This window comes from Quercus lobata, chromosome 3 (genome assembly GCF_001633185.2).
Source record: "Quercus lobata isolate SW786 chromosome 3, ValleyOak3.0 Primary Assembly, whole genome shotgun sequence".
NCBI lineage: Eukaryota > Viridiplantae > Streptophyta > Magnoliopsida > Fagales > Fagaceae > Quercus > Quercus lobata.
Window position 1 is genome coordinate 55,725,794 of NC_044906.1, and position 22,085 is coordinate 55,747,878.

The 22,085-nt window shown below is 35.5% G+C and overlaps 1 protein-coding gene and 2 long non-coding RNA genes across 3 annotated transcripts; 1 reads left to right on the forward strand and 2 right to left on the reverse strand.

The window, feature by feature from the left end:
• Positions 1–4,349: 4,349 nt before the first annotated feature.
• Positions 4,350–5,438, reverse strand: LOC115981102 (stemmadenine O-acetyltransferase-like). Its single transcript, XM_031103288.1, has one exon. The coding sequence runs from the start codon at positions 5,436–5,438 to the stop codon at positions 4,350–4,352; it is 1,089 nt and encodes a 362-aa protein (XP_030959148.1).
• A 1,683-nt stretch (positions 5,439–7,121) lies between these two features.
• Positions 7,122–18,395, reverse strand: LOC115979222. Its single transcript, XR_004088988.1, has 5 exons — positions 18,306–18,395; positions 17,436–17,496; positions 17,241–17,277; positions 7,356–7,425; positions 7,122–7,244 (listed from the first exon to the last, which is right to left on the reverse strand). It is a non-coding gene; the product is annotated as an uncharacterized LOC115979222 (long non-coding RNA).
• Positions 18,396–18,563: 168 nt separating this feature from the next.
• On the forward strand, positions 18,564–20,503 carry LOC115979221. The gene is made up of 3 exons (XR_004088987.1): positions 18,564–18,738; positions 19,342–19,395; positions 20,298–20,503. It is a non-coding gene; the product is annotated as an uncharacterized LOC115979221 (long non-coding RNA).
• The last annotated feature ends 1,582 nt before the right edge of the window (positions 20,504–22,085 follow it).

Consider the following 22,085-nt stretch of genomic DNA (forward strand, 5'->3'; position numbering starts at 1 on the left):
GCTTTCAAATAGGTTTTCAATTAGTTTAATTTTACATCATATGTCTCATCTAAGTTTTTTAATCTTTGTGTCAAGTGAGTTAAGTTTATTAGTTTTAGACCCCTGAGACAAACAGTGTTTAACCAATTTTAAAGACAAGTTGTTAATTAGATCAATTATGAAAGCCTTAGGTTAAACAAACAAGCATGCAGAAAATTAAACAAGCCTTAGGGTAATCTTTGAATTCATAGTAAAGTAGGCCTGAAACCCTAAACGTTTAATATGCTGATGGGCTGAATTTCTGACTCTGCATATACGCATTTCAATCAATAGAACTTAAGTTTCAATCATTCGAAACCAATGAAATTTTTGTTCTTGAATCAGTAACTTTCTTGTTCTTGCACATTGACAAGTAGCACATTGGGCATTAATCATACTTATAGACTCTATAATTTATATCTAAACAAGTTTATGTTCACGTATTTGCCAACAACCCTATATACATAAAGAACCTAATAGAGTTAATGTAGAAAATGAGGAGTTCAATATAAATATATCATAAAAAATCTAATCATATATCTAACTCTATATATAAAATTAGATAAAGTGAGGGTTTGAATAATTTTATATTTATGAGCCATTTGTTTGTGCAACAAAAAATAATTAAATGCTATAAGTCATTTATATATATAATACTATGAATATGTATGATCCTTTACTAACTAGGTAGAAATATATATAAATATATATATATTATGTGTGTGTTTGTGTGTGTAAACTGCTGTTTTTAATTGTTTTTGTGCTTATACATGGGATTTTAATATTTTGAAAATCCAATAATTAATATTTTCAACACACATGCCAAATTTCATATCAATAAAATGTTATTTACTATTCGATCAATAAACTCATATTTTATGCAAATTTTATAATATGTAGACATAGAATTTTAACATGCTATAAATGAGATGATTATTGATTTATGATCCTCGTGAAATTTTGCAAGCATAGGTGGTATAAAATGAAAATGTGATTTAATAGTAAATTTTCAAAATTTATCTCTATTAAAATGATATTAAATAGTGTAATAGTAATTAAAGCTTCATGGTAGATGTAACTTGAACCTCTATTTTATATATATATATATATATATATATATATATATATATACACGCGTGCAATATTAGCTTCTACTCCTAATAAGTTGACCAAAATCCAAAGACCAATCATTTTGTTCTTTATTTCTTTTGTCGCACTTGCATTTCAGATACTATATCTAATCAACTAGTAAAGTTTCTGATGATTGAATAAGAAATCTGAGATTCAATCTCTGCCTACACCAAAAATTGATTGGTATCTTAGTTTGATGATAAAAAATTATTATCAAGAACAAACGTTATAGGTTAAAATTTTCTAAAAAATATATATATATATATATATATATATATAAAGTTAAAAAAATATTTAATGATTAATCACAATAGCAGATACGAAAAAAAGAAATCAACAACGTTCGTTTAATTGGGCAATGCCCTGCATTTCCGGCAACAAGTTGTGACTTGTGTATGGTATACGTTCACACGTTCACATTAATTTATGTGTGACTTCTTAATATGAATTATGAATAATAACATGGGCAACCTGGTACCAATAGTTTACTAAAAACAAAAACCCCTCGTACCCATAATTTCATTGACTTTGTGAACTCCATATATGAGTTCGTTTGGATTGAGCTTATTTTTGCTGAAACTGAAAACACTGTAACAAAATAATTTTTAAATGTGTGAATAGTGTCGTGGGATCTATTTTTAATGAAAAAATTGCTGAAAAGTGGAATTTGTGGATCCATAAACAGTACACGAATGCACTGTTTACGGTTGACTTGGTCAAATAGTATGGTTGGAACCAAAAAAAAAAAAAAAAAAAAAACTTGAAAACGCAACAAAACTTTCAGCCACTTTCAGCCCAATCCAAACGCTTAGGGTCTATTTAGATTGAACTTATTGTTGCTAAAACTGAAAACACTGTAGCAAAATAATTTTTAAATGTGTAAATAGTACCGTGAGACCCATTTTTAATATTTTTTAATACGTAAACAGTGTATGCATAGTGCATAAACAGTACATACACAGTTCATAACAGTAAATATTGTCTCTCAAAGTCAACAAATACGGCAAAAAAATAAATAAATAAATAAAAAGGAGAAAATGCGCTTTGAGAAAACGCAGACGCTGGATAATTGCTATCCAAACGCCCTCTTAATATAACTCTTCCAGCCATGGTTCTTTTCCACTGTCTTACGTAAGCCAACAGCCATTTTTTAAATCTCTTAATCGATAAATAATTAAAAATTTGGAGAAACTACTTTTTAAATTTTAGTGGTACTTTTAGTATGTTTTCTTCAAACCTTCATTCAAATGTCGAAATTATTTAAAAAAAGATTTCATTGGAAATGAGGGTTTGAGGGTGTCCATCAGTGAGATAACTTCAAGTTCAAGCTAGCTGTCGTGTCCAGTGAGGCTTTAATTAAAATTAAAATTACATTGACTTTGTTCATCCAATGGGTTTTCTTGTATCCAACTAGTTGGATTTATAATTACAATGCCAAAATAACGTTGTTGACTCTTTCTATTCAAACAGTCTCTAATAATTAATGGTCATATATAATTTATGAAGCAAGATTGTCTTTAATTAGTAGCAATAAAGAAGATGAAATTGTTAATGGCCTATGGGTCAGCGGATTATTCTATTCGCTGCAAGGACTAAGGAGTAGTATATACCTGTGATTGTAGTTATTCTATGGAACGATAATATTATTAACAGAAATGACATCTGTAGGATAGGATATACAATTACCTCGTTCATTACCATTTCTTTTTACTGACAATGACAATAATAAAGTGAGAACTAAAAAAATTGAGATTAGAGTAATATAGTGAAAGAAACAAACAAATGATATTTGCTTTAACTTTGAGTTGAGTCGTAATGTTGCGATTGCAAAGTCAAAAAAGACCATAATTGTCGGCATTGCTAAGGAGAACTCATGATTATTATATTTATGTCGGTATCATTTTCAATAGAAAAATAAAATTAGAGATTATTTTTATGTAATGGGTTGAACAAGTTCTAATTTGAATGATCAAATATAAATATATATACATATATATATATATTATCTTTTTTGTTTTTGAATAAGCTTTTGTTCGGTCTTGTCTAAGTTCTAATTTGAATGATCAGATATAAATATATATACATATATATATATATATATATATATATTATCTTTTTTGTTTTTGAATAAGCTTTTGTTCGGTCTTGTTTTTTTTTTTTTTTTTTTTTTTTTTTTTTTTTTTTGGGATTATTTTTGTGTTCTTTTGGCTAATTTTATATATCATTGTTATTTAAACTTTTTTTTTTTTTTTTTTTTGTTTAAGAGATAAGGATTATGTTTGGAGGGCCAAAATTATTTTTGGAGTAAAGCTATGTCAAAAATTTCACAATAAATCTTATGCAACAAGCTATTGATGGTGAGTAAAAAAATGATGCCAATATTAGGCCATAATTAAAATCAGTAATAGCTTGACCACTTGAGATTTATTGTAAAATTATTGTAAAAATGTTCTGGATGTAGCATTACTCTTAATTTTATTGAACCAAAATTCTTGAAATTCTCAAGTGAGGGTGTTTAACATTTTTATTAGGGTGTCTCAGTCTAACGATAAAGAGTTGTCATCAGGAGTAAACAGCATAAGTTGAAATTTTCTTTTAAAAAAAAGAAAAATTTTTATTAAGGTGGTCAAAATAAGTTAGTTTAGTATATAATTTTTTTTCAAGTATATATATATATATATATATATATTATTTTGCAAGTTAGGACCACCTAACATAAACCTGTAGTCACCACTGGAGACAAGACAATAAGGCAAGAAATATGCTTTTTTTTTTAATAGAAAATTATTGGATACATTTAGAGTACGGTAACATGATACTCCATCCTATCATTCCATGCTAATATGCAACAAAAACACCATAATTACTCCTCTATGAACAACTACAAACAGACCAAATTCTAGACGTAAGTTTAGAATTTGATGTATACATGTGTGTTCTCCTACAAGAGTAGAGGTAGAAGTTGTGTAAGTGAGAAATTATTGAAATTTAAGATGAGTGTCAAACTTGAGATAAATGTGAGAACATGAGAAATATTTATTTTTACACTTCCAAACTGAAATTCAATGAGGAAAACAAATAACAGAAAAGAAAAGAACAGTAGAAGCCGTTTTTGCCGAGACGAGATTCAATGGAGAAACATAGTCAAGGAGCTCCTTATCGGCTTCTAATTTAGCCATATCTTCCTCTTTCAAGTTAAATCATGCCTCTATTCCATCCCCCGATTTAGTGTCAATGAAACTAACTAAATTCTTGAACGTTAATTTAGATGAGCTAACCCATGCAGGTTTCCCCCACCCAAAATCAACCTCATATAGAGGAAACTTGCACAAGCTGGTGAAGGAAAGCGTAAGCAGCTCCCCTTTTAGGAAGCTAGAGGAGTTCTCTTTGACATATTTTAAGTACAAATCACCTTGTTGGAGCATTTTAACAAAATTCCCATCGATTTTCTTAAGCGCTTCTCTTATTGGTTTAATAATGCCATGAAAGCCCTCCTCGATGTCTCTGGATGGTACTGACAGAGCAATCCGGCAAATATTACCAAAGTAATCATATGGAAGAGGCGGGTCTGTCTTGGTTCGCAAGTTCATAGCATGAATAATACTGTAGATCTTATTTGGGTCTGGTTTTGGTTGAGTAGCAACCATGAAGCGGCTCCATATGAAAGCGGATAAGGCCTCAACGTGCGTCGGACGTGAATATTCAATGCTCTTGTTGTCAGAAATATATTTGCCTCTAATTTCTGCTATAGCCGATGCATCAAAGACAAACCTTTTTGTCACAATTTTATCCTTTTCGATCCCAATATTCGGATTGAAGCCAGATAAATCTTGTGGTGGGAATAGCTTGGCAGAATCCATTGGAGGACTCACTATGTTGCCATCACCACGAGCAATAGCAGACCAACTCTTGAGAAACAAGATGAAAGATAAGGCATCTATAATTCTGTGGGACATGAGTATACCAATCGCAAGACCACCACAGTTGAAGAAGGTGAATTGGATTGCTGTGGGTAACTCATTGACCTCGTCCAATTCAAATGGCAGAAACTTATTGAGCTCACAAGGGGTTGGACTCACGAGAAATTCGGAAAGACTGCACTTAACCTTGGCTTCCACGTAGTGGACGCCCTCATCGTTGCAATCTATACAAAGATTGTCCTTAACCCGTCCCGCTAGCATGTGGAATCGGGTCAAAGCATCTGCTAAGGATTTCTTAATCCTGTCACTTTGTTCTACATTGCTGAGATTAGCTTCACTGTAATTTGGGTAGTAGAAAACCAGGGGCATGAAAACTAGAGGTTAAAGTTGATCGAGGAAGGAAAGCTGGTAGTGGTGGAGATGTTGAGGGGTTGGAGATGAAGGTTTGACAGTGTCCTCTGAGATAACTTGGACTTCAAGCTTCATTGTTTACAGCTCAAAGAGTTCAACGAGGTTTAGTGGTTAATCTAGAACTGAAAATGGCTGTGAGCTTATGAAGAATGAATGGAAAACCATAGTGGCTAGCAGAGTTATATAGAGAACTGTAGCTAAGACATGAAAGAATTAATTGCTACAAAATTCTGTTGCGCTGGAAGAACACAGGCATGTGAGCACGTAATTGGTGCAAGTTGTTCCATTTGACTTGGTTAATCCGAAGGCATGTGGAATGAGGACAATTGTTGAATGTAATCCTCTTCTTACAAGAATTATGGCTCTTACTTTAAATTTAATTAGTGAGAAACTCACTATTATGTGAGAGGAGAAAATATACATTTATGGTACTCCGAAAATATTTTATAATTAATTGTAGAACACTTCTTAAGTTTTTTGGTATAATTAAACTGCAGCTGGCAGAATTAATGATCTATTTTATAAAAAAGTCAACTAATAATTTAGTGTTCATAGATTAAGTTGGTCTATGAGATTTTTAAGTAATTCTTAGATATTCTGGCAATATAATGAATGGTGTTCCATCCTCTCACATTCATAGTAGGATTTGAGAATACTTAAATACTTTTTGAGATTTTTAAGTGACGTTAACGTGTTACAGGCTGTAACCACTACAAAAAAAAAAAAGGTTCTATGGCCACGTTTTTAAAACATGGCTATATGTCAAAAAACCATGGCTATAGTCTATAGCCGCGTTTTTTTAGGCCGCGTTTTCTCATATGGCCTAAAACCTGTAACTATAGGATAGATGGGCCTGTGACCGCACTATTTCAAACGCGACCCAAGACCAGGCCTATAGCCCCGTTTAAAACGCGGCCTAATACCAGAACTTTAGGCCGCGTTTTAAACGTGGCTATAGCTTTCACATTAGGCCGCATTTTAACTGTGGCCATAGGTCCTGGTCTTGGGCCGCGTTTGAAAAGTGCGACCATAGGACCCTTGTTGACAACTATAGGTGAAAGATATAGCTGCGTTTAAAACGCGGCGCCCCCCCCCCCCTCTTTCCTAGGCCAGATGGCTTAAGAAGGAAAACTTATCTGTCAACCATAGAATTCCATTCAGAATTTGAAGAAAAGCATTTAAAATGTATACATTTAACATTAACTGAACCATATTAAATGAAAATATGGATAAAATATACATTTAACATGGTTAGACCATCCAGAACAGAAATTAGAAACAAAAAACACACCAGATTTCAAGCAAGGATCTAAGGTATATGCCAATTTGTCGTGGGGTCCCGAAATCTTTTTGCAAGTCCAAAATCAATAATATAAACCTGAAAAATATAACAAATTTAAGAAAAAAATGGATAACATATATAGATTGGGGTGAAAGGGGGGTGGGGGGGAGACAAAAATTTTATAATGAACACAACTCTTAAGACCAAATATAATACATGAAGATTCCCTGAAAAGAAATATAAAAAATAAGACCAACGAAATCCAAAAGAAAAACAATTCTATAACAGTTAAAAACATGGCAAAACATAGGCTGCAGCAAGCTATGACAAGGTAAAAGTAAGTGATTACCATTAGGTCAGCCAACATTAAGACTGTTTTCAAGGAAAACTTCCTCCCACAGTAGACAGAGATCTTCAAGACTTGGTCCAAGAAGGTCAAGGACAAGAATTTTATTCGCACCATTTCATATTCGCAATACCATCTGATGGGTCACAAAAAAATGGACTCATTAATAACCATAACAACATAACCAGGCTAAAAAGCTCATGATAGTTTTCAAGTTTCAAGTCTCAACAAAAAAATTTCAGCTTACTTCCTCCTTGAAGAACACCATTCAACTTGGCCTCATAAAGCAATTGCGGATGCTTCGTCTTCTGGTTTTCCTATAAACCATAAATGTATTACTATCTGAGCTATAACCAAACTGATCTTAGCTAAACTAAAAAGCGAACACAAACATTGTTTTATTTTCTAAACAGAATACTATTTGATACAATCAAATTTCTTACATTTATGTTTGTATCTATATATCGAAAATGCAGTGTAAGGTTGAATTTATTCAACCATCTTATTGGCTTTATTCCGTGCCAAATTTGCTTGTAATTCAGCATTTAGTAACCCTGTATTTAGGTGGGTTTAATGTAAGGGTAGTGAGTGAGTTAGAGTGAAGTTTGCTCAAGAGTGTGCAAGAAAACAGAGTGTCGCGGCTGGGACTCGCGGGTGACTCGCGGCTGCAAGCCGCCAGAAGCTGCACACGTGCCAAGCATGCTGGAAGATGAACAGTCATGCTAGCTGGAGCACTACAGGACAAAACAGGACAACTGGCCATACGGTTATCTCGCGACTGGATCTCACGACTTGGTCAAGCCGCGAGGTCAAGCCGCGAGCCACCCCTGTTTTGTAAAAACCTGACGTTTCACATTCCTCTCCACTCCAGTATAAATACCCCTATTACCCACGATTGAAAGAGAGCTTCCAGAGAGAATTTTGAGAGAGAAACCCTAAAGAAAAACTAGATTGATTCACACACAATCTATACCTTAGAGACTCTTCAAATTCCTCAACTCTCTTCCTTTCCATTGTTAAATCCTTGAGAGGCATTATACCAAACCAGGTTCTCACCATCATCATCATTGTGAGACTGCTGTTTGGATTTCTGGGAAGCAGTTAGGAAGGAGCCAATCTACATTGGTTGATGCTACGGTCTAGTAGCGGAATCCGGAAAGCTAGAAAAGAAAAAGGTTCGGCGCAACCTCGTTGGAGCAAGAAGCTTGGAGGGCTTAGGTGCACTGGGTAGATTAGGCTTGGAGGGTCTATTGCTGTCCTTGTATCCCAACTATATTTTCTAGTGGATTGATTACTGCTTGGAGGGCAGCGGAGAGGTTTTTCACCGAGGGCTTCGGTTTCCTCTTCGATAACACATCGCGTGTTGTCTTTGTGTTTGCATCTTCCTTCCTCTCTATCTTTGCCTTTTTATTTATCTGCTGTGGATATTAATCTGTTATGGCTTAGATAGTATTTAATCAATTTCGTTTGATAGCATATGTTAAGTTTCCGCACACTAGTTGTTTGACATATTGCTTGAATTGATTAAGTTGTTATTTGGGGGTCTAAACGTTCAAAGGTGTCTTTGTACACGTTTTTGAACTTTCATGCAGATCGATCCTCTCCATTCAGAATAAATGGAGAGCCCATTCAGTGTCGATATGCGAAGCCTCTAACCCAAAACCCACTGCTCGGAATTCCTCCATTTCTTGATGACGTTGGAGGTATGATTGGCCACAAAAACCTATTCAACCCATAGATGGAAGCAAAATACCACTGAATAGCCTGAATTATGTACACAAGCTATTTAGGAAATATCAGATGACATTCAAGAAAATAAAAATTATAATCAAGTATACTTGCTTAGTGTAAGGTTGAATTTAATCAACCATGTGTTGGTTTTATTCCATGACAAATTTTCTTGTAATATAGCACTTAGAAACCTTGTATTTAGGTGGGAATCATGTAAGGGTAGTATGTGAGAGAGTATGAAGAAATGCTCAAGACAGTGCAGTGAAGCAGAGACTCGCGGCTAGGACTCGCGGGTGGCTCGCGGCTTGCAAGCCGCCAAAAGTTGCTCACGTGCAGAGCATGCAGGGGAGTTGAACAGTCACGCCACCTGGAGCACTACACGACAAAAATCCAGACTGGCCATTAAGTTAGCTCGCGACTTGAACTCGCGACTCAGTCAAGTCGCGAGGTCAAGTCGCCAGCCAGCCCTGTTTTTGGAAAAACTGACTCTTCGTATTCCATTCTCACACCAGTATAAATACCCCTCATTCCCACAAGATATGGGTGGCTATTCAGAAAGAAAAACCCTAAGAGAGGTTTCTTCAAAACACCCATCCAATTAGAGAGAGCTACTCATCTTTGTAGTCTCTTCTCATTCCCTCTCTCATTGTCATACCTATTGAGAGGAGATTTCTATCCAAACACTACCCACACCCATTTAGAGTGTTGAGTGTTCTTGGAGTTTTGGGAAGTATTGGAAGATGCCAAGGATGGCGGATGCTATGGTTTAGTAGCGGAATCCGGGAAGCTAGAAAAGAAAAAGGTTCGGCGCAACCTCGTTGGAGCAAGAAGCTTGGAGGGCTTAGGTGCACTGGGTAGATTAGGCTTGGAGGGTCTCTTGCTGTCCTTGTATCCCAACTGTATTTTCTAGTGGATTGTTTACCGCTTGGAGGGCGGCGGAGAGGTTTTACGCCGAGGGCTTCGGTTTCCTCTTCAATAACACATCGTGTGTTGTCCTTGTGTTTGCATCTCTCTTCCCTTTATCTTTGTCTTTTATTTTCTGCTGTGAATGAGATTTTAATTGGCTTAGATTGTTTATCAATTCTATATTAAGCTTTTGTTCATGTTCCGCACATTAATTGTTTGATATAAAGCTTGAATTGGTTAAGTTGTAATTTGGGGGTCTAAACGTTCAAAGGTGTTTGTACACAGTTTTGATCTTTCAATTGATATCAGAGCGGGTACACTTGTTGTGGTTTAAATACCTAAGTGTGATCCTTGACCCCTTGTGTTTATTTGCCATGGATTGTGCCTTGTATGATTCTTTGCATGATTTGGTTGGTGATGAATGTAACATGCCATGTGTTTGTGAAAATGCCTCTATGAATGTTAATCCTCATAAGTGTGATGACATGTTATTTGAATCCATAGGTGTTGTTGACAAACTCTTGAAGAAAAATGCTAAGAAGTTTCAAAAGAATTTGAGCAAGTTATTTTGTGAAAAGGATGATTTGATTGCTAAGCTCAATGAATCCAACAAATTGGTTGAGAAATATAAAAAACTTGCTGAAATTTCTCTTGAAAAGCTGAAAGAGTTTGAATGTTTGAATATGGACTTGGATGCTAAACTTGTTTTGTCTAACAAACTTGTTGATGATCTTAAATCTGAAAATGAATCTCTTAAGATGCATGCCAAGTGTTTGATTGCTGAATCTGTTGCTAAAATGGAAGAAAATGTATGTTGCAATCATGTTGTGGTACCCGATTTTGTGCCTATTGTGTGTTTTATCTCAAAGGACAAATCGGTGTACGTTCCTCCACACAAACGAAATCAAAAAGTGGAGAGAAAGGCTCTTAAGCCTAAGCCTCTGTTTAGGTCTCAACCTAAGGCTTTGGATGAATCTAAGTTTGTTCCAACTTGCCACCATTGTGGTGTGATTGGTCACATAAGACCCCAATGCCCCAAGTTAAAAAGAGAACAAACCTTTGTTGGTAGATCCCTTCCCAAAAAGCCTAGTAGACCTAAACACATTGTTTGTCACCATTGTGGTGTCTTTGGTCATCTAAGACCTCATTGCTCTAAGTTTCAAGCTCTTAAAAGAATCAAAAGAAAAGAGAAACTTGAGCTTTTTGGAAGTTGTGCTTTGAAAGCTAAACCGGATTGGATGGAAAATGGTAAGTTGTTGAAGAAAGTGGTTAATGCTCTTACCTCCTTGTCTATGTGCATCTCCGGTTCTCATTCTTCTAACCCTCGTCTCACTTCCCTTGAGACACTCATTCCAAACAATCGTTCCGTTTGGATGAGGAAGGGTTCCTATGGTTGAGCCTTTGCTCTTTTGGTCCTTGATCTAATTCTTTCGATCTTTGTTGGACCCTTCATGCATTAAATGTCATATCATCATGCATTTTGTGCATCTTGCATTTATTTGTATGCATTGTTTCATTTTTTATCTTACTTTTATGTTTCTATTTTGTGTGAGTAAAAATCCAAAACCACATAAAAAGTGAAAAATTCAAAAAGTTTGATCGTATTTGTTTGAGCACATATCACATGTGAGTTTGGCCTTGTACCTTTGTACAAATGGCTTTGTGCATTTACGAGCTTAGCTTGTTATTTTTGCACCTATATCTTTGTGGGAAAAAATCTTGACATCTTTGTGTGATTGTTGTAAATCGATCTTCAAGCTTGTCATGAATGATTTGTCAATAGTCATGTTGGTTTTGATACATGCGTAGACTTGTGCTTATATCTCTTCCCACTCTTTTATTTTTATTGCTTAAAGAGCTCAATAAATGTAAATCTCAAAATGAAAAGAGATAATGAGCTGCAAAAGCCGTCGCATATACTAGTATTTGACTAGGAAAAAGGGAAAGCGACTTAAATGAAATTGTATGATGCCCAAAAAGCCAAAGGCTTGTTCATCAAATTGAAATATCAAAAATTTCAGGCATCGATCTCAAAATGAGATGTTTTGATTCAAAATGATCAAATGTTATAAATTGTAAAGAAGCCAAATGAAAAGCTTCATCATATGTAATCATTTTCTTGTGGGAGGTCATATATGTTCATTTCTATAATTGAGATAGACCACTTGACTTAGTACTAGTTGTGTATGACTTGATTGAATTGATCATTGAAGCTTCACTCTAGACTAAGGACTATTTCACATTTGATACACACACACAACACACATGCCTAATGCTCAATGAATGTCTTATTCATTTGTTAGATTGTACTTGTCTAAATGTGATGTGTATTTGCTCAATCTTATATGGATTAATCCAAAAAGATTTTTGATCATTTTATATGTTTTTGGAAGTGATTTTTATCACTCTTTGTGTTCATGTTTAGTGTTTACTTTGTTTTTCAATGTTTAAACATGTTCTGAATTGAAAAACAGGTGTCAGAGTTTTTCGCGGCTCAGCTGGCGACTCGCCAGTCGCGAAACCCCAGTCGCGAGTTCATCCAAAAGCTTTTGGCGGCTCACTCGCGACTCGCGAAAATTTTTGCGACTGAAACTCGCGGCTCGCGGCTGAAACTCGCGGCTCGCGGCTTGCTTGCGACTGAACCTCGCGACTCGCCCAGTCGCGAAACGCCCAGAAACAGTTTTTAAAGGGCTTTTTGTGGGAAACTTGTTTTAAACCTCTCCCATCCTTTCTAAAACCCCTCTTTCAATATTTTTATATTAAAACCCAACCAATTTGAATGGTTTTTCATTCCATTAACATTTCTAAGGTAATTATAAATTCTTTTCATTATTTTTGATCCTTGGATTATGTTTTGGAAAGTTTTGTACTCTTGGTTGGGATTTTTATCATTGGGGTTGGGAAAACTTAATTTTTGTCAAATTTCTTCATGGGATTGGTTTCTTTTGTTGATATGCATTGGATGTTGGCCCCTTGTGGCAGAAAGAACATGTATTTAGGGTAGATTTCATGATGTTCATGCATTGTTTCACATTATTGTTCATAGTGTGCATGCTAGGTGTTTGATAAAATGCCTCTTAGACATTTTCTCGCTTGTTTGGACTCCGATGAGTACCAAACTTTGGGGTTTCTCATGTTTCCTCATTAGGAACATGTTTGGTTCATTGGTTGTGTATTTAACACACCTTGCTCCACATGTGCATTTTTCATGCATTGGTCATGCATTGCACTTAGCCACCTCTTGCACACACCTTTGCTACCCTTGTCATGCATTGGTCTATACCTTGCTTCTTCATCCTAGCATGTCATCTCTGTCTTATGCTTTGTAGCATTTTACTTTGTCATGGGTTTGAGCTTCATTTTCTCATTCATCTTGCACCCCTCATGCATCATTAACATTGTTCATACCTTCTTCTCTTGCCCTCGTTTCTTCTTGACCCTTTGTCGATTCCTGACAAAAAGGGGGAGAGTATACTCTAGAGAATGTTTCGGAGTATTTTGTCATTTCTACTTGACTCTTGTGCACATCCTTAGGGGGAGAAATTCTATTTCTCATGCACATTTGTAGGGGGAGAGATATTCCATAGGGGAGATGCATATACCAAGGGGGAGAAGACATTGTGTTAACTAGAAAACTTTGTTATGTTTGTTTTCTTGTTGGCTTTATGGGGCTTTGAATTATGCTTTGTTGTTCTCATTGCATCCTGTTTGTGCTTTGGACATGCATACTTCCTTATGCTATTGTGCTTCATTGAATGCATGTTCGGATGATCAATTGCTTTGCTATGTGTTCATTGTAGTCATTTCTATATGACTGTTTTGGTGTTTGATCAAGTTGCTCATATGTTTTACATTATGTTTACTTGATCGCAATTTGCTTGTTACATTATACTTGTCCTTTTATTACTTGCTTTACCTTGAAGGTCTAATGTGTTTTGTGCAAGTGTTTCAGGTTACAAGTATATATGTTCCAAGTGCATCACAGCTTCTCATCACTTTGAAGGGGAGAAATTTTATGCACTTTTAGTTTATATTGTTTAAGTTTTTAGTCAATATAATGTGTTTTGTACCCATGTGCTTATGTAAGCTTTTAGGGTTATGTTTTTATGCATATTTATAGGCTTTATGGTATGTACCTTGCTTAATGCAGCCTTTATGCTATGTTGAAATCAGTACTTTAATCTAAATGGTATGCATTTTGGTTTATGTACTGTCACTCTTGTGCCCTTGTAGGACTGTTCCTAGATGCATATACCTTGTGTGTTATGCATTGGTTGAGTGTTGAACATACAAGTGTCTTGCCTTGTGCTTGTTAACTTGTATGTCTTTGTGTTCATTCCAAGTGTGAATGAGCACTGTGATCACTACCTTGTGGTGTTCACTTGATTGATCAAGCCATGGTTTGTTTCATAACTCCATCTTTGCTTGATCACATATTGCCTGTTTCATATGCATTTTATAATTTTCTGCTTACAATGATCATGGTGTATTGTTGTGTTTCAGGAGTATTATGTTCATATGATTCAAGTGCTTCACAGCTTCTAGATTTAGGTGTGAGTGAGTTTTGCCATTGTTCCCAAACTCACGTTTAAGTCTAGAGTCTGTTTTAGGGTGTTTTGTCATGGAATAGCCAAAGGGGGAGATTGTAAGGTTGAATTTAATCAACCATGTGTTGGCTTTATTCCATGACAAATTTTCTTGTAATATAGCACTTAGAAACCTTGTATTTAGGTGGAAATCATGTAAGGGTAGTGTGTGAGAGAGTGTGAAGCAATGCTCAAGACAGTGCAGTGAAGCAGAGACTCGCGGCTAGGACTCGCAGGTGGCTCACGGCTTGCAAGCCGCCAAAAGTTGCTCACGTGCAGAGCATGCAGGGGAGCTGAACAGTCACGCCACCTGGAGCACTACACGACAAAAATCCAGACTGGCCATTAAGTTAGCTCGTGACTTGAACTCGCGACTCAGTCAAGTCGCGAGGTCAAGTCGCCAGCCAGCCCTGTTTTTGGAAAAACTGACTCTTCGTATTCCATTCTCACACCAGTATAAATACCCCTCATTCCCACAAGATATGGGTGGCTATTCAGAAAGAAAAACCCTAAGAGAAGTTTCTTCAAAACACCCATCCAATTAGAGAGAGCTACTCATCTTTGTAGTCTCTTCTCATTCCCTCTCTCATTGTCATACCTATTGAGATGAGATTTCTATCCAAACACTACCCACACCCATTTAGAGTGTTGAGTGTTCTTAGAGTTTTGGGAAGCATTGGAAGATGCCAAGGATGGCGGATGCTATGGTTTAGTAGCGGAATCCGGGAAGCTAGAAAAGAAAAAGGTTCGGCGCAACCTCGTTGGAGCAAGAAGCTTGGAGGGCTTAGGTGCACTGGGTAGATTAGGCTTGGAGGGTCTCTTGCTGTCCTTGTATCCCAACTGTATTTTCTAGTGGATTGTTTACCGCTTGGAGGGCGGCGGAGAGGTTTTACGCCGAGGGCTTCAGTTTCCTCTTCGATAACACATCGTGTGTTGTCCTTGTGTTTGCATCTCTCTTCCCTTTATCTTTGCCTTTTATTTTCTGCTGTGAATGAGATTTTAATTGGCTTAGATTGTTTATCAATTCTGTATTAAGCTTTTGTTCATGTTCCGCACATTAATTGTTTGATATAAAGCTTGAATTGGTTAAGTTGTAATTTGGGGGTCTAAACGTTCAAAGGTGTTTGTACACACTTTTGATCTTTCACTTAGGCCGCCTGCTAGGCCGTCGCCCATGGTATTTTACAACCCTAGTCCATGATGCAACAAAGAAGCTGCAAATTAACTACACCAAATACCTCTAACAATAGAGTAAACATGGAATATGTTATATTTAACGCAAGACCAGCACTTTAATAAGTTATTAGAGACAGAAAACAAAAACAAAAACAAGAGGGGCATTAAGACACTAATTTACAATGAATGGGTTCTTTACTAATGAGAACATCATAGGTCCCTTCCAAAGATTTCACATGATCACGGATTCTATCATATTCTCCTACAGAGCTATTGGCTATTAATCTTATATATCAACTAAGAATGACAAAATTGCTGGTTTCATTGCACCTTTGCCCGCACAATGTAACATATTAAAAACAAAATAAATGCATGCAAGCTTTAATCATATACATCGTATGGAGACAACCTTTTTACCTTTTTTTTTGCACCTTTTATTTAACTTCCTAGATTATTATACTTATAAATAAATTAAATAAATTTGAATGTGGTCCATTGTGGGCAGTGCCTGTGGTGCTGCATGGGCAGTGCATGTGGTGCTGATGGGGTGGTGCTACAGGGTGTGCCTAGGCTGCATGGGGTGATGAGGCATGCATATGACATAATGCAAGTTATTTGAGATTGAAAATGTACCCAGCCCTTCCATGTATAATGTATTTATGTATTTCCCATGCAGTCATAGTGTTGGCTGCAGGAAGCCAAAAGTGAAGCACAATATAAGATGTCTTTTTGAAAAATAAAGAACACTAGAAAGGAAATATCAACGTTGCCCCAAAAATATTAATAAATAAACATAAGACCAGCCCACTAAATAATTATGTGCAAGCAATTAACAATCCAAACAACACACTTTTCTTTCAATAATTTATTACTTCACAAATAAAAAATAAAAGCAAAACAAGAGTATCATTAGTAACAATCCAACTTTTCTTTCAATCATTTTAAAAAAAAATATTATTTTATAAAAAAAATAATAAGTCAAACAAGAGCATCATCAATTATATGTCGCACATAATTACAATATTTTTGTTCTCTTTATTTTCTGCCACTAATAGTTCCTAGGAATCAAGTCTATAGTTTCACCATACCTATAGGCAAGAAGGGTCAAAAGTACATCACCTCATCTTCTATTCGTGAGTTGATATATATATATATATATATATATTTGATCACTTATGTCAGACCTATTGACTTCCTATATAAGCCTCAACCAACCAAATAACAAATATAATAATAATAATAATAATAATAATAATAATAACAATAAAGGAAAAGTGGGGTTCTCTAGATTCACTTCATCATTAAACATCTTCACGAAAAGTAAGAAAATACACACTTATTGTCATCTCTGTATTCAAGACTAGAAACTTGAAAAATTGCCATCTTTGGTTGTACGCTGCACATTTAGATACTGTAAATTTTCTTGAGTTAAAAGGAAAAGGAACTAATTTTTTGCCTTAAATGTGACCAAGTACACAGTTTTTGATATTTTCTAAACAACTCTACCAAGAAAATAATTTTTATTTTAGCCATATGGCTAAAGATGGTGAAAAGGACAAAATATAATAGTGGTTGCTATTAGAATAACTTTTAAAGATGTAAAAAAATGGTGCATGGTAGATCAAGCTGACAGTCTGAAGCTTGAAAATTTAGTGCACATGCAATATATAATAAGGAACAAAGTTGCAGGTTTCTCTGCACAAGGAGGAGACTCATAATCAGAACAATGATACCTTTGCATTAATTCCACATACATTCCAGTGGCAGCATCTGCAAGATCATAAAAAGAATATTTAGTCATCTGGTTAACAAAAGAAATCAAGAAGTCACTGCTGAGTGAAGAGAGACGGGAAGTACTGGACCAGAAGAAATTAAAAATTGCAATCAAATGGAAGACCAAAATATTAATAGCAATTTTAGTATCTTACGAGCGCATTGAGATGCAATCTTTCCTGATTTCATCTTTAAGTCTTGTCTAACTATGAGAACCTGAGATAAGCACTTCACCCTTTGAAAACAAAGAATTTTTCAAGAAACAAAAATGTCAAATCTGCCCAACTACCACAATCGGATATAAACACACCATTTGAGAAAACATAGAATTTTTCAAAAAAAAACAAAAACATCAAATCTGCCTCATCAATTGATCTGAAGCCCAATACATAACTAACTCCATACTTTCAGACATCCAAACAACTGTCTGGGAGAGGTACAACTGTATTGGCTGCGTGCATATAATGATCATTTTTTTTTTTTACTAAAGCAAGTCCCTAAACAAACCCAATAAGGTTCACTTTGTTCTTTCCATGTCTTAAATCTACAGCTCTAAACTAACTATACACATCAACACAAGAGAGTAAGAGAATCACAACATTTATCATTAAAATTGAGGAAGCATTTGACAGTCCCAAAATTTTTTTATGGCTTTATTGTGTTATATGTAGCATTTGAATTAGACAAGCACCCCAGAAGCATAAAAAAGAATTAATAAAAGGTCAGTTTTCCCCCCACTATATATCAACAGAACAGCTATAGGAATTCAACAAATGTAGCAATGCAAAATTTTCTACTACCATTTGTGAGCATCACTGCTAGTTCCATTGAAAAGTGCTGCTCATGATATAAATTCACAATAAAATGATAACCAAACAAGATTGGACACTTCAAGTTAACCTCCAAATGTAACCCATATGGCAAAACAACTTTAAAAACATAACCCATGAAGTAAAATTCTACAATAACAAAGTTGCAAGCATAAAACTTTCGTATGGAGGTCAAGTCAATAAGGCAAAACAAACCATTTTGAGCTCTTGGTCACTGTTATTTGAGACAGCAAATTGCGGTTTGCCTGGTACGAAATTTTTCTTATTGGTTTTATTTTTTTGGGGGCTTAGATAGATCCAACAATGTAACGTCCCATCTGTTAAAAAAAAAAAAAAAAAAAAAAAGAAAAAAGAAAAAGATCAGATTGTTGGTTCCCACGTGCTCCCCACCTAACCCCACTACCCATCACACAATCCACTCCCTCTTTTCTCTCTTTGGCCGGTCACTCTCACTCTTGTTCTCCTTTTCTTTTTCTTTTTCTTTTTTAGTCAACACAACACACAACACACACACTCCTCTCCCTCACCCTCCCACCGGTACATTTCTCATCATCACCTCTACCATTTTTTCCGGCAAAATCACTAGAAAATCCTCAAGAACATCACACTTTCACATAAGTTAATTGAGGTAAAAGTTTTAATCTCTTTTGATGAGTATTATGTTCTTATTTGAGGTTATTTTACCCAAGCTTTAATAATGATTTTCATGTGATTTAAGAGCTTTGGAAATGATATTCATGTGTTATACGTATGGGTTTTGGTCTTGGTGGATGTATTTGTTGAGTGAGTTCATTCTTTTTACAATGTTGGGTATCTAAGGCTTGTTATGGTGAAAATTTAGGGGTTTTGAGGTATATCTTGTGAAATAAATTGTGAATATAATTTTACGGTTTATTTGGAGCTAGTTAAAGATCTAAATTGTTTGTTTGAAAGGATATTGTGATTTTGGTGTCATGGGTCTCTTGATGATGTTGTGAAAACCTTGTGGAAACTATTTATAAATTATTGAGGTTTTGATGTTAGAAATAATACCTTGTATGATTCATAAGTATAATGGGAGTCTATGTCTTGTAAAGTAATTGGTTGAGAAACTTTGGAGATGGAAAATATTATTTGTGAGGCTAAATCTAGGCTTGCCTAATTTAGTGCTTATTTGGCAATTCCTAATATGTAGCTAAATACAATTTCAAGCTTTATGCTTATTTTGATAGGTTTGCTTGTTATTGTTTAGGTTCTAGCTAATTTCTTTTGGAGCTTGGAAAATTAGTTTTTTGCGGGTTGCGAGGTAAGTAGCTTTTAATGGGATTTTTGGAAAAAAATAATCACGTTGCATAAATATTATTTTTGGGTCAAACACATTTTGGAAAATTAATGGTGGAACTATGTTTTTTTAAAAGGTGTTGTGTTATGACCCTACTATATATGATTATATATGAAAATGCATATTCTTATTGCATATGGGGGATTTGCATGATTTGTTAGCAAAGAAAAGACTAGCATCTTTGATTAAATTCTAGAAAATGCGTACTATGGATTTATTGCATTATTTGCAAAAATATAAAGATGCTTTATCTTGGCCTATGTTATTTGGCAAGTTAATAAGTTGAAGGCTTTGAGAACCTTGTGAATATCTTGGGCATTCAAATATTTTATGAAACTACTTAGAAGTGAATTATGTATTTTGAATTAAAGTTATGTGAGCTCTTTATGTTCTACCCATGTGCTGTAACATGTGATTACTCGGTGATTACCTAGCTAGATACTATAGTTTATGACATTAGTATCTTAGCACCCGTCTTTGTGATGGTTATTAGTTCCGGCGTTGTGTCGGCGATGAATTTCAGCTTTGTGTCGGCGATTATCATGTGGCCTTGGGTTAGATTTTCTGGTTTGGAACGGTGTTGTTATTGCTCACAGTATAGTAAGTAGTTTCATGTTGAGATATTTTGAGGAATATATAGTATGTAATCTCATGAGAACATTTTGAGAAACTTTGTGCTGTGTCAATTTATTCATTCTTGTCATATTATTTTTTGGGAAATGGTTTTGTAGAAACTATTTGGAAACTCCCGAATTAAAAGCATGATTTGTAAATTGTTACCATCATGAAACTTGCATTTCCCCCACCCCCTTTAATTATGCTACTTACTGGGCTCTGTCTCATCCCATTATTTTATAACATTTTAGAGTAGGCAACGGTCTTTTGAGACAGCTTTTTGGTGGCTAATAGTAGTTAGACTAACTACTAATGGAGGCTGAACTTTGGTAATGGGTATATTAGATGATGTACATCTTAGAATAGGCTTGACTCATTCTTTTGTATATTATAGTGGCTATGATGTTATTTCCCACTGATGAGACAAGCTGATGATATGTAATTAATTATTCAGACCTCTATTCTTTTGTGGCCAATGGTCTTTGTAATTATTTCTTAGAGCTCTGATTTACTCTGAGAATATATTCAATGGAATTATTATGATAATCCTTGATATTAGAACTTGATATAATTTTGTGGATTGGATTGTCAAAAAGGAAAGAAAAAAAAAAAAAATCTACAGGTACTTTGAGATGTCTTTCTCATGCTTCAAATCCTTTAGGGTTTGGGGCGTGACAAACAAAAGCCCAATAGAATGAAACCAATGACAAGGCCTGGAATAAAGTTCTATGGGTTAATGCTAACCATTGTTCTGCTTTTGCTGCTACTGCTACCTCTTATTGTAAAACAAAAAAAAAAAAAATAACAACGTAAGGGAGGATATTCTGGATAGTCTTTTCCTCTTCCTCTTCCTCTATTATCTTGGAAGCCAAACAGAGAGAAAGCAAGGAAATTTAATTTAATTTTTTATTTTAAAATTAAACCTAGAAAGAAAAAAAAGGAAGAGATTTAGAGAAATACTCACCTTCTTTGGAGACTGGAAAGAGTTCCCAAACGAGCCTAACATGGGGTTTGTTGTGGCTTTTTAGAGAGAGAGAGAGTCACTGTGGTGTTATGGGCAGAGAGATTGGGTGGTGACTGGTGAGTATGGTCGAGTGGTGCTGTAGCCTGTGGAAGAAAATGGGAAACCCAGCCACCACAAAAACCTGGCTACCAACAAAACCCAGCCACCAAAAAGACCTAGCAAGCACCAAATCTCACCACCAAACGGATCCAACAAGCACCGAAAGCCACCACCAAACGGATCCAGCAAACACCGAAACGACCCACCATCAAAGTCGGCCACCGATTCAACTTCACAATCGAAACACACCACCAATTCGATCCAACCAAAACTTAGTCAGATGAGAAGAGATAGATGAGCGAGAAACATGCTGTGAATAGAGAGAAAAGAATGGGAAACGCAGAAGAGAGAAATAGACTAGGAGATCTGATTTGATCAGAGCAAAAGGACATTTGGGGAGCAAAAGGGCTTAGCAAAATTTCGTGTAACTATTTATACCAATCCTAAAGCCACGTTTTCAACCCGTGGCTATAGGAAAAATCTGAAGCCACGTTTAAAAAAGTGGCCCCATCCCAGACTAAAGTCGCGTTTTGTACACGCAGCTTCAGACTAAAAGAATGGTATTTAAACAAAGCCTAAAGCCGCATTTTTAACATGCGGCTATAGGCAAAATCTGAGGCCCCGTTTAAAAAATGTAGCCCCAGTTTGGTCTGAAGCCGCGTCTATAAAACGCGACTTCAGATATGCTAGAGCCGCATTTTTAAAATGCGGCCACAGTTAAGGGAAAAAAAAAATGTTTGCCAAAAAATAAAATACGGAGGTCCTTAGGCCGCGTTTTTAGCTAAAGAAAACGCGGCCTAAGAACCCTTCTATGGCCCCGCTTAAAAAACGCGACTTTAGATATGCTAGAGCCGCATTTTTAAAATGCGGCTACAGTTAAGGAAAAAAAAAAAAAGTTTGCCAAAAAATAAAATATAGAGTTCCTTAAGCCGCGTTTTTAGCTCAAAAAAACGCGGTCTAAGAACCCTTCTATGGC